Raw genomic sequence first — 17,094 nt, 5'->3', positions numbered from 1 at the left:
TTTCTGTGAGACCGAAACACAGCGAGCATTGTTCAGAAACCAATCTTGACGACGGTCGATTCTTGGATGGAATTAAGCACCTCGGCCACCAGCGGGCACGGCGGCGCCGCTGACCGCGCTCTCCTGTCACGCTCGTCTCTGGCAGCCAGAGATAAAGTCTGCGGATTCGGCCCAACAAGTCTCAGCCAGCAGACACACACACACACACACTCGTCTGCGGCGGCCATCCTGGCACACAGGCCTCACGTTTGCAGCAGCAGCGTCGTCGGTTTGAAGCCCCCCCCACTTCCCCCTTGCTGAATGGCTCGCGTCAAAATTCCTCTGGGCGCCGTGTGAACTTCAGATATGCGCGCTATATGTCAGCTTGTTCACTGACCCGCCGTCTTCACATTATGCAAACAGGCATAGGAAATAATTCCGTCCTGGTAGAAACATTTGCATGAGGGACCCTCCGGGGTTTCCACTTCCTCCCAAACGGAAACGGACCGACGACAAACACGGATGATTCAGACTGAGGAGGCTCAGATTTCACCTCTCAGCGGCGTTCGCGCCTCGGTTGTGTCTTTTCAGACGAGCAGCTCCGTCTGGTGCCTCCAGGAGTCATTATGAAATTGGAGGAACAGTGTGTTTTCTGAAAATGGTAATAACTACACACTGCAGGTCAACGGGACCTTTACAGAGAATCCCTTTGGAGCCAATTCTCTACTTTTACTTTTTTTTTTTAAACATTTTTTTTCATGATGACCCCCAGAGCTCACAGTTAGAGGGTTCCTCAGTCTTAATTCTTTCAGACGTAGTGGACATTTGATCATGCAGTTTTAATGGCCTCAGGTGTGTGTGTGTCTCTATGCCGAGCCGCTCCGTTCCCGTCTTTTTGAAGACCTTTGTCTGGGACGCACTTCTTCTCTTCACTCCTGAAAAGTCCCTCCGAGCTCATCTCCATTTCTCCCTCTGATGTCTGAGTTCTCACCGGGGAAAGAAAAGTACTGTGAGAAGGGAAAAAAAAAAACATTATCCTTTACAAACTGTTGGTAAAAAAAACCCTTTTCAGTAAACCTCCCACATGTATGAAAAACATTAATAAAAATATAGATTTTTTTACCTTTTTATTTTGATCTTTACCTCATTACAGTGTTAGAAATGTAAAGGTCAGTTGCTGAATGACATTTAAAATCTCTTTAGAGTGAAAGTTTAATATTGACTCCTGATTCACAACCTCTACTCAAACATAAGGCACGTGGACCAAAACCGGCCCGCAATAGGCTCCAATCTGGCTCGCCAAAGAAGAACTTGAGCAGTTGATATTAACCGTCTTCGATCAGATCCAAAGGTCTAAAGGCATAACGCAAAAAAAATGAGAGGGGAAAAAAAAATAAAAGGGTTTTCAAAGAGCTTGGACATGTGCAGTGTCACCCTCTTCTTGCTGAATCTAAATTTCTTACATGAGGGAGCGTCGGACAAAGCAAAAAATGTTCAAATTTATAACACAAACAAGTCACATTCTTGCTTGATCACAGGAAAATAATTTTCAAATTGAAAGATGGAGGAAATAAAAAGAATGCATTGTTTTTGACATTCTTGCTTGATCAAGGATTCGAGCTGCTCAGCAACACTTGACTCCTGCCTTCATTGATGAGCGCGATCAGGTGATCAGTCAGACTTCTGGACAGAAGCCCTCGAACCGGTAAACCCTGTTCAGTGCCGATAGAGCCTTCACACACGTCCGTCACTCACGCTGGCTTTTGAACGTCGTACTTATAAAAGCGTCTGGGTTCTCTCCTCCTGAGGCCAGAAGAACTGATGTCCACTTCGCACAAACAGAATTTCACTCTTTGATTAATTCAGTCTGATATGAGTTCAGCCTGCAAAGAAGAGAGGAAAAAGAAAGGAAAAAAAAAAAGCACGTTTGCATCTTATTTATATCTGTTCTTTTTTCCTCTGCATGACAAGTTTTTACCTTGTGTGATCAGAGAGAGTTTCCAGAGGTGTTTACAGGAAACTGTGTTCACTAACAATGAGTTTTCATCTACAACTATTCTTAGAATTTCCCACAGACGATGGCTTTCATGGCAGCGCACAGTTTTCAGAGAAGTTCAGGGAAAATCATTTTTGTGTCAACAGATGATAACTCCCCGAGACGTTGAAGGACAAAGGTTTTTCCAGTAAACGGACGACACTCGCATCTGTCCCAATGCATTTTTCCCGGAATATACCAATCCAAAAAACATTTCTCTATTTTATCTCTTGAAAACGGAAATATTTGTGGGGCCCTTTCACACTTTCTGGTAGGTATTTACTGTTCTTTGAAATTCTTTGACTGTCGCCGTCTCTCTTCGTCTTTCTTTGAAAGAAACGGGGTCATACATCTCTTTCATTTCCAAACAAAGGTCCTCGCCGCTTCATCTCTTCTGACAGTTGACCTACATTATGTTTCTTTGATTCCAAGGAGTCGACTTTTCGCTGAGTCAGTGAAATAGTCGTAATTTATTGATCTGAAGTAAGGTGACCCGAGGCGCCGTGATCGACACCTCTAAATAGAACCTGAGTGTGTTTCTGTGATTCGGTGACTGGAAATTGCCCGTGGATGTGTGTGTGACTGTCAGCGGATCGGCTTCAGCCCTGAGTGACGGCCGTATAAAGAGGCAGAGGCGATAAATGGACGGAGGTTACAGTTCCAAATTACTCTAAGGTCGAGAGATTCGGTTGTTTTCTTAACCAGAACTTCATCTTGTTTCTCCAATGTACGCTACCTTGGATTTTGACATCTGTTGAATGGAACTGTGCCATTGAAAGCAAGTAAAAAGACAAAAGAGTAATAAATGGACCTGATAAAAACATTTTTCATTCAGAAACGGAAGACTTCAGCGTTCAGTTCGCTACTTGTCAGAAGCTCCTGCTTACAGATCCATTACTTGATGCTTTTAAAGGTTATTTTCTGTAATTGGACAGTTTAATAAAAGGCAGGAGAGAAGACGACACATGTGACACAGATCCCAGAGGAGGAGTTAAGACTTTAGAGCAACATGAGTTCGGGGAGCTTTTTTCCGCCAGCAGACTCGGCGGGACGCCACTTAACCCATCTGCGCTGACAAACACCTATCAATAATGAAACTAATGGGGAGCGGCGGGCTGATTCCCTCTGTCAGCTGCCAGATGTTTGAGAGACACGCGGCTTGAGCAGGAATGCCGACTTAACTGTTGTTTACCTGCAATAAATCTATTTTCAGACCTTTCACCCACGTTCTCCAGCTCGGAGGAATCCGCAGCCATCGTCACTGTTCGCCGGTCTAATTTCATGAAAAAAATATAGATTTGAGGTTGATGCGGGTCTGTTCTGTTCTAATAGTCAGGATTCAATCACACTGTAAGTAAATAAGCAAATTAGTAAAACACTGTATGCATATAATATGCATGTCGAACAAAATATTGCTGTCTGAAGCAAAAAATGAGCAGAGAAGCGACTGGAACGTGCGAACGACTTCATGAATAATCCAAAATTCCATATGTGAAAATGTAAAGGACCTCAGGCTGAACTCTGAGGAACCCCGACCCTGTGATTGTCAGAGGAGGATTACTGTCTGATGAGTTTCCAATTTGAGCGGAGGAGGTTGGACGGCGCAAGGAAGATAGACGCCGAGCTAATTTAGAGCCGACTCCTTAATGCCCAAGTGAAGAATTCCGCCACACAAAAGCTGGACTGAGATATGAAGGGATTAAAACAGGACATTCATCCAAATTCACTTAGGTTTTGACGCTGGAGTCCTTCGTGAGGGCAGCTCCCAAAGTCTGCGTTTCGTTTAATAAAAGATTTTCCTTGTCAGAGAAGCAAAATTTCACGAGAACTTTGGAAAAAGCCACCTCTACAGGATGTTTCCCATTCAGGCTCACAAGCTCTTAAAACGACTGGTTTGAATGGGCGGAAGTGGACCACCAGCTCCGATCTGAAGAGGACTGGTTTCCAACACTTTTTTTTGCAGTTTTTGATTTTTACCCATCAAAAATGAGTCTTTTAAAGATGTTTTTATGTAAAACACAACCCTCAAAAACGGAGCTTTTTCCAAAAAAAAAAAAAAAAAATCAGTGAAAGAAAGTGACTTTGAAGCTTTGACACGAGGTTTTCAAAGGCTCCCCGAAGTTAAAGATGCAAGAGCGAGATTGAGCGCGGCACGCTCGCAGCTGAAAGCGCGCCGCCGACCAAGCTTTAAAAATAACTGATTGATGGTCGGACAGACGGAAATCGGCTCTCCCCCCACCGCTCTGTGGAGCCGGGGCCAGATGCTGAAGCTCCATCACTTTCCCTTCGTGATGGGAGACCTCTGAAATCCAGAAGACACACATGCACGCACAACTTGGCACGATGAAAGTTTGAGGTACGTATTTAATGAGACTGAACTCAGCAGATGTGAGGAAACAACCATCGCAGTCCTCAAAAGTCATAATCCGGCCGCTGGAGGGTTCGTAGCAATTTATACTTCTCATAACCGAGCCGGGAAATCCGAGTGAGTCTGAGAGGTTTTGGAAAATTCCAGTTGGAACCTCGTTCCCATAATGACCGATGATCTCCGTTCTGATCTGATACAGCGTAAAACCTTTTACAAAAAGCCTCATTCGTGCAGCGAAGCAGTTAAAATATTGTATTGTAAATTATAGATATTTAAGAGAACACCAAGGCTTTCATGCTGTGAGCTGAAATAATAAATGTTCCCAAGAAATGCAGAGTAAAAAGTCTTGAAAATGCATGAATAGCTACATTTTTATCAATGATTTAGTGAACAGTACTGGACGTTCTTAGGTATTCATCTACATTTGTTACCTATAAAGTAAATCATTTATGTTAATTAATTGATTGCCTCGGTGTATTATGCTCATATGCTCGCGCTGTTGTCAAGGCAACCGAGCACGAGACCGAGTCAAAACCAAGACTTTAACGCGACTGAAAGTCAAGCCTGAGATTTTTAAAGAGCTGGTAATAACAGTATGTTCTGGATCTGAACGCCACTAATCCAACCTGTCTGCAGGTTCTGACTCGGCTCTTCTCACTTCCTTCATAAACGCTGCGGTCTCCAGTGTGACGCGCTCAAAGTTCTGACATTTAACGTAGCTGTGGTGAAATCCTAACACTTTTACCGAGTCCTTGATGTATGACCTGCTCTGATGTCCCTCCTCAGTTTATAAGGAAGTCGTTTCATCCAGACGAACCCGGTTTGGAAACGACCTCAGCTGAACGTTACCTGACAGCGGGAGAATACTAATGCTCCTACAGGTTTTTATTTTCTCAGGGAAAAGGTCAATAGATGGATTGTCTAAATTGTTAATGTAGTATTTTGAGGGTTTGACTATGTCAGTGTTTCGTTTTTTTTTTCAATTCTTCGTGTAAAAAGCTGCCTGTTTCCGCCCTGGAGTCCTGAATAGCAGCAGACAAATGGCGAGCATCAAGAAGGAGAACAAAGTGACGGCTGACCGTTTTCCGATCGTCCCTCTGTTTTCCCCACCGCCGACGTTCTGACTCGCCATCATGGGGAGGAGAAAAAAAAAACACAGGTTTTATTGACTTTAACAATTGCGCCGTCCTCTCAGAGCGCCCTGACTGTGGGCTTCACAGCGCCGGGGCCTGAACTGAATCGCTGGCAGATGAATGGAATTGTTTGTGCCATCATTTACACCTGCTATTTTCCCTCTGCGGCCGCGGCCACGGGGGAAGTCGGAGAGCAGACTTCACATGCTTTCAACTGTCTGTTCTCTGTTCTCTCTCTGATGGAGCCATTCACCGGCTTTGCCTGGAAGATATACATTTGTTTCCTTTGCCTTTGTACTGTGCATTATTGAAATATGCCGTTAACCATTCCTAGTTTGGATGTTTTTGTGTGTCAGTAAAAAATATAGCAACCGCTAAGTCCATTAATGTCTTCATGTTGTGAATTCGGTTTCTCGGAGGTCACATGGTAGTGTGCAGATGTTATTTTGGTGGGTTTGAGTGAGTCAGTCAATATTATCATGCGCTCCGCTGAAGATGATGTGATTTTCAGCAGCCGTGCAGAATTTAAAATAACACCTGTTGGTTGGTAGGAAAAAAAAAAAGGAGCCGTGAATAAATGACGGCAAGAAGCAGCAGCAGCACTGATGATGACTGTAAAAAGCCTGTAATGGGGTAAAAAAAAGCTGTATAGAATTTCACTCAGCGGTTCTCAAAGTGTGGAGCAGGCCTTCGTTTGGGACACTGGAAAGCATTATTGAGGACGCAGCAGCAGGAGCTACATTTACAAACCATGTATTTTTCCCCTTATTTATCAATTCATGTGTTTTTTTGTTTTAGATAAAGAAAGTACGGTAATTGAAGAGGAAAACTCCATTTATGCGCCACAACAAATTTTTTTTTTATAGCCTCTTACTGGAGGATTTCTGCTTTTTACTACTGGAAAGAATCAAAATACCCTATAATTTGAGCAGACATTAAGACAGCCTATCATGCACCTGCTGGTTGTATAAAACGTGAAGTTGAGGGAACACAGTGTGGTTGAGGCTCTTCCATCCACACTCGGATAACCTGAGCTTTAACACATTGTCCGCTGAGAGTTTCTCCAGGCGATCGACCCTGAGTCGGATAAATCAGGTCTCGGAGCGAGGAGGAGGAGGATGGATGGATGTGTGATGATCTATGCACGAGATTTAACTCGGTTTGATTTTACCTTTGAAACATTTATGCCGCTTTTTCTTTTCTTTTTTTAAACTTTGCACCAACTTTCCACCTCGAGAAATATTTAACTATAAAGTCAAGGCTGTGCATTAAACTCCACAAGGCCTGCACACGTGTGCGCACACTTTTAAAGTATTAAAGCTCGTTTTTTTCTTTTTCTTTTTCTCATTTCTCTCTGAAATGTGTAACAGGCCTAATACATTATTATCCCATCAGATTTTCGGAGTGGGACGGCTGCTGTTGCGGTGTGAAGCTAACGCAGCTTCTCTAACAATCGCACCTCTTCCAATCCTCTGATGATACCTTTTCATACTCCCTGATGACAGCCGCGGCTGTAATGCTGCTCTCCGCCGTCATTGTTACCTTCCCGGAGTCACACAAAGCTCTGATCCCCAACACGGAGTGAGAGTGTGTCTCTGATTATAGGCCTGTGAGCGTGCAAAATGAAAACCAGCTCTCGGGGACGGCGGCGGCTTGAAACGCTCCATTTGTATTCCCCGCCGCTCGCCGTTGGCGTGCCGGTTACTGGGGGGGAGGTTTCACATGTTGTGTCGAGACCTGTTAAAGCCATTCAAACGTGCGGGCCGCCGGGGGGCCGTGGGGGTCAGCGCCGGCTCCCCCGGGCCGTCGGGACATCGCTGACCCTCCTCGCCTCGCAATCCGGGAAAACAAGCCGGGCCCGCCGCCGCCGCCGCCACCTCGGATGATGAAACCAGCAGCTCCCCCGACCCCCGCCACAGGCATGGAAATGGACACCAGACATTTTCTTTATTGTGAAAGAGACACAAAATGGCCACAAACCAGGCAGGCTCGGTTCGGTCTGCTGTATTTTTATTTATTTTGTATCTCTGGACTTTTTGTGGGATTTCATGTCTTTATCTTGTCCACGAAGTTTAGGATTTGGTTTTCATTGTTTTTCATTTTGCTTTTCCTCAGGAACACTTTCTGTACATCCTTGTGCACGTAGTGTGTCTTTCTTTGTCTCATTTTTTAGCTATTTTTCCTGCTGTTTTAATGTTTTGATGACCGTAATGCAGCATTTTCCTCTATGGAGCCATTCGGTGCCACTATGACGTCTTCATTTGTTTCATTGCTTTGATTTGGCTCCTTTATTTTTATTTTCGGTCTCATGTTGCCTGTGTTCTTTTTTGTTTACCCCCACCCCCCTCCTTTCTTTCTATTCCATGTGTCTGGAGTTATTTTACATCTTCTTATCTTATTCGGATCTAATTTGACGATTTCTTGTCCTTTTGTAGCTTTTCCCCATTTTAACATTTCCTTTAATTGTACTTTCACATTTTTTTGTGTCCATCTGGTAATTTTACTTGTATTTTTTTGTCAATCTGATGCATTGTCTGCACTGTATCTTTATTTGTGCAAATCATTTGGTGTCATTTTTCTCTTTTTTTTGATTGTTCATTATATATTCCATTTTGGTTGTTTGGGGTCTCATGTGGGTCATATTGTCTTTACCTGTGAATCATTTTACGCACTTTATAGCTACGTTCATGACTTGCTGCACTCTTGGGTTGTCTTGAATCTTATTACATTCATTTTATGTTTTATGTTGATTACTTTGCATGTCTTATGATTCATTTTTTTTATTTTTTTCAATAACTCACACGCCCACCTGCTTCTCTGCGTTTGTTACACACTGGGTGAAGAACAAAATCAACCTTAAATAGATGACTAACGCTGAAAAAAAAAACTCAAAAAAGTGGAAAAGCCACAGCAAAGTCCAAAGTTACAACTAAAGACAGAAAATCAAGTACAAAATTCTATTCTATTTGAAAATTGCTGCAAAGAAAGGAAGTAAGACTGTTCTCGCTGACGGACCGACTGAAAGCCTCAATAGACTTTTCCATTTTAACAATCTTGCAAATGCACTATCTGCGATTATCTAATTGTTCCCTTCAAGGTAACTAGCCTTGCTTGACTTTTTTTTTTTTTTTTTTTTTTTTTTGATGTTCCACCTCTCATTCAGATCCTTTATTAGTTCAAGCTGTGACGATCCACCAGACTCCCTCGGTGAGCGATGTGAAATCGCCATTGTTGCACCATGGCAGAAGATTTCATCACCGTTCCTCATCTTGCAAAAAAACTTGCAGTGCGCAAGTGCCTTGGGACAATATGGCAGAGAGAACCACAAACAGAAAGGGATGAGAGACGGTGGAATGAGAGGAGGACAGGACAACATGGACACACTCGGGACAGGAAATCATTGATCTCTTTGATATTTTGTCAAACAATTCTGGTGCTTTATCTGTTGTCTTTTTATTTTGTCACATCTCCATCTTTTTAGCTGTGATTGCTCCCTGTCAGCTACACTTCCATTTGTGTGTCTCTTTCCGGAAAATCAGTTACAAATCTGGGTTGAGTCCAGGGCCCCCCTTGACCGCTCTGGACCCTTGAGCCCGCTCGCTAATCCGTCCATGCGTGCTGCCCCGGCGCTCTGCCTGGGAGGCTTCCCAAATGTCCACAGAAATTAATTAGTGCCAGTATCCATTAAGATTTAACATGCTGAAGGAACACGACAAGCTCCCCCTGAACTCTGAGCGGAGGAGCTTCAGCTCATGTTAGAGTCAGACACATTTCACTGGCTTGACCAGCAACACCACCAGTGACTCTCAGACGACTTCCACTGATACTTCATGAAAGATAAACAAGTTAGTAAGCAACGGAAATCGACTGCTTGGTCACGTTTTCCTACCATAAAGGAACGGTTTGCAGTAGAAGAAGCATCAACTTAAAAACCCAGATAAACTGCAGACGGCTGCAGGCAGCAGTTAGAAATGAAGTTGGTGATCATCTAACGCTTGTTATGCATCGCTGCTAATGTGGATACGGGCTAGTTAATGGAGAAAAAAATGAATTAATGAGGAAAAATCCTGCGGGGGGAAAAGGCATCCCTCTGTATCTCAGTACCGCCCCCAAGGGAGGCAGACTTTCACCGCCACGGATCCACACCAGTGCTAATGCTTCTTCTTCTTCTTCTCCCAGTACATCTTTCATGTTGCTATCATGTGTGTTTGAGTCAGTTGAGATAAAATTGGACGCTCCGCCTTCAATCAAACAGAACTTCAATGAAATATCATCCTTCCACTTTTTCACATTTTGTCACATTGTAAACTCAGATGTTCACATGTATGCCACGTAATTGTGAAGTGTACGGAAAGGGATAAGTTGTTTTGATCCTCTGAAATGAAATCCAGATCAGCAAGGTGCCTTCTGAAGTCACCGAATTAGTAACCAGAGTCCAACGGTGTGCTTTCTAATCCCAGTGTAAATCCAGCTGTTCTGTGAAGGCCTCAGAGAACAAACAGCATCACGGAGAACACAGAACACACCAGACAGCTCAGGGATGGAGCTGTGGAGAAGCTTAAAGCAGAGTTAAGTTATAAAATGATACCCCAAGCTTTAAACATCTCACGGAGCACCGTGCAATCCATCATCTGAAAGTGGAAAGAGTGTACGGCTGCCGAAACTGACAGGCCGGGCAAGGAGAGCATTGATCAGAGAAGCAGCCAAGAGGCCCACTGGAGGAGCTGCAGAACCACGGCTCAGGACGATCCGTCCACAGGACAGCCGCCAGAACTGAGCTTTACAAATTGGCTCCTGTTTGCAGTTTTGCCAGCAGAAATGTGGAGGACGGCGCTCGGCTCAGTTGGGACCACAATGTAACTGAATACAAAATGCTATATGCGGTAGAAAACGAGCACTGCACATGTCCCTGAACGCACCATCCTCACTGCGAAACACGGCGGCGGCAGCATCATGCTGCGAGGATGCTTTTCTTCAGGAGAAACAGGGAGGCCTCTTCAGAGTTGATGTTTCAGTTTTTTTTATAATGAAAAAATAACTATCATTTTCCTTCTAATTTAACGTTCTGCAACATAATGTATCGGTCTGTCACATAAAATACCAATGAAATACATCAACATTTGTGGTTGTAATGTGATAAAATGTAGAACAATTCAAAGGGTATGAATACTTTTGCAAGTCACTTTATTCCCACCCGTGCTTCAACTATAAGTTACACCTGTTAAGAGAAGCTTACAGTACTTATCGATACCTAGAACAGAGCTCTGAAACCTTTGTGATCAAAAAAGCAGGTTTTTTTCCCCAAAATCCAAAATAACTGGAGCTGCAGAACATGTGTAACCTTTAAAACTAGGTTAAGATAATGTTTAAAGTTATGTACAGTACCTATATGGCACATTGCATTTATGATATTTCAAAGACAATTCCTTAAGGTAAACATTTCATAACATTTTCGTGTGTTGTAGTGCCTGATTTTACAGTTTAACTCTTCTTCAGCAACTTTTTTGAGACAATTTTGACATTTTAGTCATCCAAACTATTTCAAATGTTTTTAATCCCATTTTAAACTTTTTTTCTTTTTGAAATTGTAGTGATTTGTTTTTGAAGCAGCTCTGTCGCTCTTCAGCTGTTTTAATCTATCAGAAAAGTCATCTTGCGGCTGGACATATGGAATTTAAAGTCATTTCAAGTACATGGTATCACACCAGCTGACAGTGAGGCTGGTGCGGGATGCGGGATGCGCGGTGACGCAGGAGCGGAGGGAGGCCGGGCAGCAGGTGGGGGTGGGGGTGGGATTGAGGGGTGGAGGGGTCGTGCGGAGTGATGATGATGATGAGCCGCGGAGCCTCGACCAGCCGCCGCCGCCGCCGCCGCTCCTCCTCATTGGTCCCCGCTGCGGCTCCGGTTCATCACATTTCAGGATTCGCACAGCTGTTTCATTAAAGAAAAAAAAGGAAAAAGAAAAAAAGCGCCTCGCGCAGCGAGCCAGGCATGCTCTCTCTCTCCGCCCGCCTGCGTCGGCAAACGGGACGCAGTTGAATCGCGCACGCAACCCGCTGCAGGATAAATGACTTGAGAAACTCTGGAAGTGAGCGGATGGGAGATGAATGTGGCCGGGAAGCAGCAGCCTGAGCCGATCGAGCGACCCGCCAGCCTCCCCGTTCCAACTTCGGCAAGTACTCCGTGCTTTTTTTTCTTTTCTTTTCTTTATCACCGAGAAACTCCTCTCGGTCCTCGGCGGTCACGTCGCATCCGTGCGGGCTTGGCAGTTTGACGCCTTCACGCGCGGATAGATACTCCAGACTCCCTTTGGAAAACCGACCGATTTCGTTTTTCCTTGCTTGTAAATACTTGATAAATCATTGCTGCATGTTGGATGTTTACAGAGTTAACCTGTTGGAAGATCTGCACAATTCGGCATACATGTAGCGAACTGTTTTGCTCCTAATTCCATGCACTTACAACTTTGTTCAAATGGCTCCGCGTTTATTGAATTACGTTCGACGGTACTTGAGCGTGAGCGACTCGCTTTGGCGACGCCGCGCGTTTTGTGCAGAATTGGGTAAAATGCACCCAGAATTGGGAGTATTTCTTTTCCAGGTACATACCGTAGACGCAATGAACCGGGTGCTCATCCGTGAAAGCTATTTTTGGCGTTTAGGGAGCCGTATCGAGAACGAAAAATCAAATACTCGTTAAATTGGCGCATATCTAAGCGGAGTCTGGCGCGGTGTTTCTTTACTCGATGAAACTGCGCGTTTCGGTCGGTAATTGACTCGTTGTGGTTTGATAGGATGGTTTATGGCAGGAGCTTCACTAACACCCACCTTTAACTCTTATCACTACACAGGATGTCGGCGTGTTTTTCTTTAAAGGGAGGGTTAGTTATTGGGTGTATTTGGAATATAAATGAGTTAAAGGTTAGAGGCAGATTCATGCCCTGTCTGTTCATTTTTTACTTACTGACTGCTGCTTTTTTCCCCATCTTCATTGAGCTGATGCACTGCATTAAACTGGGTTTTAGACTATTTTTAACAAAATGATTAAAAACTGCTGGAGGTCTGACCTTTTCCCCACAATCTCTCACTTGCACTGTGCTCCAAGAAAAGTCTAACATTTTGTATTTTTTAGAGTCACACCAAAGAACAATCTCAGGCAAAATGTCATGTTTCCATTTGGACTTGATTTGCTGTTAATGCACCACATGATTAATGGATACCTTGCTGAAGCGGTAAGGCTTTTCCTGTAAAAGTTTGTTTCAATTTAAAAGAGTCTGAAGTGTCTTCCTTCACATTCGGTCCTGTTATCGCCTCCTCGGGATGCGGTTGCACCTCGGTCAATGCAGCTCTGCAATGCACTCACCTTTTCCACTTTTAAAGCTGGACACCTGAGCCTGGAGGGAAGTGCTAGTCTGCAGCTTAATTCTGTTCAGAGCGAGCTCAGTTTCTCAGACGTTTCCCAGCTCTTCATTTACCACCGACTCGTGGCTAAAATTACACAGTTGAGCTGTTGCGGTGGGCGCTCACACTCCATCAGGCACATCAATGATCACCTGGTGTGGAGTTTCAGGGGCTTTAGAGCACGCTCAACTGGGGTTCGACTGCAACTAAACTGTGACTTCTGCTTGTTAAGCTGTTTTATACAGAACAAAGATATGGGCGTGAATTAATGCCAGCATGTGTCCGTTCGAGACGTTTCTTTTTGTAGAGTGCAGAGCTTCCACAGCTCTGCTGCAGAAGTGAGGGATATGAAGTTCATGAAGCTTGTATTTATTACCTCAGGCATTGTTCCAGTTAGTAACTTTGATCCATCACATCCGGCTTGTGGTCAACAGATACTGGAGCTGATTTCAACAGAAAGCGACAGATGGATTTATGACAAACTCACATCTACAAGCAATTTTGAATCGACAAATAAGCTCTAATGTTTCTGTTTGGGAAGAAACCCATTCAAATGAAACCCCCCCCCACATACCCAGGGAGAACATGCTAATTACACACCAAAAAGGCTCCAAGCCTGGACTCAAACCAGGTATATTCTTTCTGTGAGATGATTGCTTTCCGAGAGTAGTTGGGCCATTCCATGTAAATGTGAGCCCGTGTGTGTGTGATTGTTTCTCTGTATTTCCCATGTGAAGCTCCGGCGCCCTGTGTGTGGCGTGCGCTCTGCCTTCACTCTTGGTTACTTGGAATCGGCTCCAGTGCCCCGAGACTCTGAACTCAATAAAAGCGGAACAGGAGATGGTTGGATGGAAGGGAGATAATCAGCTCCATTCTCGATAAATGCTTTCTGGGTATAATCTTTTGTTGCACATTAGCAGGTAGTTGAGGCGAAGGCAGATGCGAGGCCGGTGGTCCGCCCTGCTTAAAGCCTGATCTTGAATTGCTTTCGCCTGTGGCCTCACCCCCCCACCCTGAATCTAATGAATGTGCCACCATGAAAATTAGCCGTCTCCATGCACGGACACGACAAAACCGCAACAGGCGCGTCCACCTCTGGATTAGCGGGATGACTTGTGTAAATCAGGTGGCGGCGGAAGTCGGCGCGAGGCAAAGCGGATTTGTGCTGAAGGTCAGAGTCTGTTCCAGCAGTGGCTGTAAATACAGTGGACCGCTTCCTCCTGTCCAAACACGAGCAGCTCTCTGCCCACACTACATGTGTGCATTAGCCTGGCAGTGTGTTTGAATTGCATGTCAGGGCGTATTAGCGCCGTGATGGACAGGCTGGGTGTTTTCCTGCCTCTGCATGCTGGGAGAGACTCCAGCCCCGACTCTCTTCAAGCAGTGCGTTTGTCGGGTGAAGACTTGTGAAGTGTACCGCACAACTTCCTTGTACTCCGTTCTCTGCCTAGGCTGCTCGGAATCAGCACAAGACTGCGCCATCCATTGTAGTCGATGCCAGAATTATTAAATATTGGCTGATGTCCTGCTACTTTTGGTCGCACTTAGAGATAAATGGGATAGATTCTGTCAATGAATTATGATCCTTCTCTTCTGATGACTAATATTTAATTAATTCTCCCATTTTCTTTTTTGTTATTCGCAATTATTAACATTAATTTTTGAAGAAGCTGTTTTTAAAAATGTAGCTTGTGTTCTTGCTTTATACTACACCAGTGTGTGGCAGCCACATGCCAGATATGATGTTATATAAATAATTTCAATAACATTCAAATCTGCCATTCAATTATTTGTTGCTTTCACATTAGCACTGTTTTTGACAACTGTGTTCAAAGGGAGGGAAACAAAAGTCACTGTGACAACATATTTCATTTGCTTACATTTCGCATCGAGCATTGTCATGTTGTCAGTTTATGCCTCCCACTGACGTGGTCGTGGGCGGGGGATCAAGAAAATTCCATATTCTTCGGAACAGTCGAGTCTTTTCAAGGAAGAGGGTTCAGACAGACGCCCGTCCCTCAGCTGATTTTCACCAATGGGAGCCGTACCATTTGTCCTGCCAAATGGCGATGTATGGTTGAATGCCAAATTTTTCAAATTGAATATAATTATCAGTTGTTGAGACTTTAAATTTGTAGTCTGCTTTGCTGTGGTATACTGTTGCATTAAATCATTATGTTCAGTCTTACAAATGTGTTTTAATAACGGCAACAAACGTTAGCCTCTCAAATTATCAAGGAAAAATCCCATTGTTAAAAGCACCCAGCCCACCTTCTCCATTATTCCTGTCTCCTATAGTTGCTGTAATATACTGCCAGTTCTTCATACAGAAGTATCTTAGTGACGTGGAAAATGGAAAGGGTATTGTGAGAGGGACCAATTAAATCTAATCAACTGAATTATGCTTCGTATTACAGCTGCCACGAAAGAGAAGGTACGAGGTTTTCACAGTAAGATGATTTAGGTTTTGTTGATAGCTGAATTTATTCACTGAAGAGCAAAATCGTGTCAACAGTGTCACGTGTCCGCTGAGCAGAGCCAGCTGCATGTTTAGTAGTATAGTAGTGAGTAAACACAAAGTGTTCAAGTACAGTGTCGAGCATATGTCGCCTGCATATTGATGCTCGAGCTCGGTGCACAGCCATTGTGTGTGTGTGTGAAACTGGGGGGAAAGGAAGTAATTTGGTTGGTGAAGTCCCAAAAGAATTTGACTCTAACTGCAAAACAACATCCATGTCACCAGTGTGAGTCACAACAACAGCAGTGGTAATATTCACTGGATCGTGAATGTTTTTGTTCAAATTTGCCCTGAATTAGAGAAGACTAAGATCTTCATCCGGAGCCACGCCGGTACCTTTCTGGACAGAGTTTATGTTTCCCAAACCTTTGGTGGAGCTTTACTGCTCAGTGGTCATTCTAGATGAGATGTGGCTTCCTGTGTTTGTCAGTTTTGGCTGAAGATTTGGCTCCTTTTGTACATCATTTCCCAGTGAAAACGCAAAATTTTCATTGCACTATCCATGCCAATTTTCATGACAATGGAAACTTTTTGAAGCCGCTCCAACTCCGTCTCCTTATAAACGGGGTGAATGTAACTTTCCTGAAGCGCTGCCACTGTGCTGCATGCACACCACGGCTGTAGTAAATAGTTCTCCTGCTCATGTGTGAGTCGATGAACAATAACAACAATGGCGGCCTCTGGAGTTGATTCACTCTCAGAAGAGAAGAGAGCCGCTTTGGTGAAAGCTTTGACGATCCGTTCTGAAAGAAATAACACTGAAATGTCCACTGTGTCTACTTCTTTCTCATAAAGCCAAACACTTACCTACTGTCTCCTACCTTTCTTCATCTTTCCTGATGATTAAATGTAGTATTGCAGAAGTTAAACTTGTGAATGTACCCTGAAGTTAGTGGTCATGGACTGGAGTCCCTGAGAGTCAGCCATGACGGTTTCTGCTCCAGTGTGGGCAAATCGGAGCCGCGGCATCGACTTTGAAATATTGACAGTGATGGAATAATTATTCACGCCACAGCTTTACAAGATCGCAGATTCTGACGAGGATATCGACTAGGCTGGCCGATCTAACCTTTGCAGCGGGGGTGAAAGATGGCAAGGACGAGCCACAGCGAAGATCAGGACAAACGAGATGAGATAAAAGTGCTAATATGATTATGAGGCAATCAAAGCCTGGCTGGTTTCTCTTGGAGAGGCTTTAAGAAAAAAAAAAAAAGAAGTGACATGCATGTCCAACCCCCCCATGGTCACATGCCTGAGGGTTTCTCTTGGCAGGAGCTGCAGAAGCATAATTATACCCCAGTGGAGTGTGAAAGTCGATGCTTTTGTATTGGGAAAGTCAATCATATTTTAAGCAAATCGCTCCTGTTGGAGCATGAACATGCTTCCCCCTCAACTTTCCATCCCCCTGGAGCTGCTCAGGTAATTGGAAAGGACACAACATAATCAGAGGATACATTATCAAATCCAAACTCTGCTCCATGTTTATTTTTATTGAATTTTTTTTTTCTTTTAATCAAACGGTTATATTTAGTGTCTTTCAGTGGCTGAACAATATTCAATTTTCCCCCCCCCTATTTCTGAAGTCGGCCTCTTCAGCGTGAACTGTGGGACTTAATGACACTAGAGTGAGAGTGCCGACACGTGCCACATGTTGTTGGCTT

At 44.1% G+C, this 17,094-nt stretch overlaps 1 protein-coding gene across 1 annotated transcript in view; it reads left to right on the top strand.

Moving 5' to 3' along the window:
* The first annotated feature begins 11,493 nt into the window (after nt 1-11,493).
* The window catches only part of sntg2 (syntrophin, gamma 2), an 89,332-nt gene continuing 83,731 nt past the window's right edge, over nt 11,494-17,094 (top strand). The window contains exon 1 of the mRNA XM_030116478.1: nt 11,494-11,687. Within this exon, the coding sequence (XP_029972338.1) occupies nt 11,619-11,687 (69 nt within the window). The 5' untranslated portion in view covers nt 11,494-11,618. The remainder of the gene's footprint in view (nt 11,688-17,094) is intronic.

Source organism: Salarias fasciatus, chromosome 19, assembly GCF_902148845.1.
Source record: "Salarias fasciatus chromosome 19, fSalaFa1.1, whole genome shotgun sequence".
Taxonomy (NCBI): domain Eukaryota; kingdom Metazoa; phylum Chordata; class Actinopteri; order Blenniiformes; family Blenniidae; genus Salarias; species Salarias fasciatus.
This window is presented reverse-complemented; position numbering and strand designations above follow the sequence as displayed.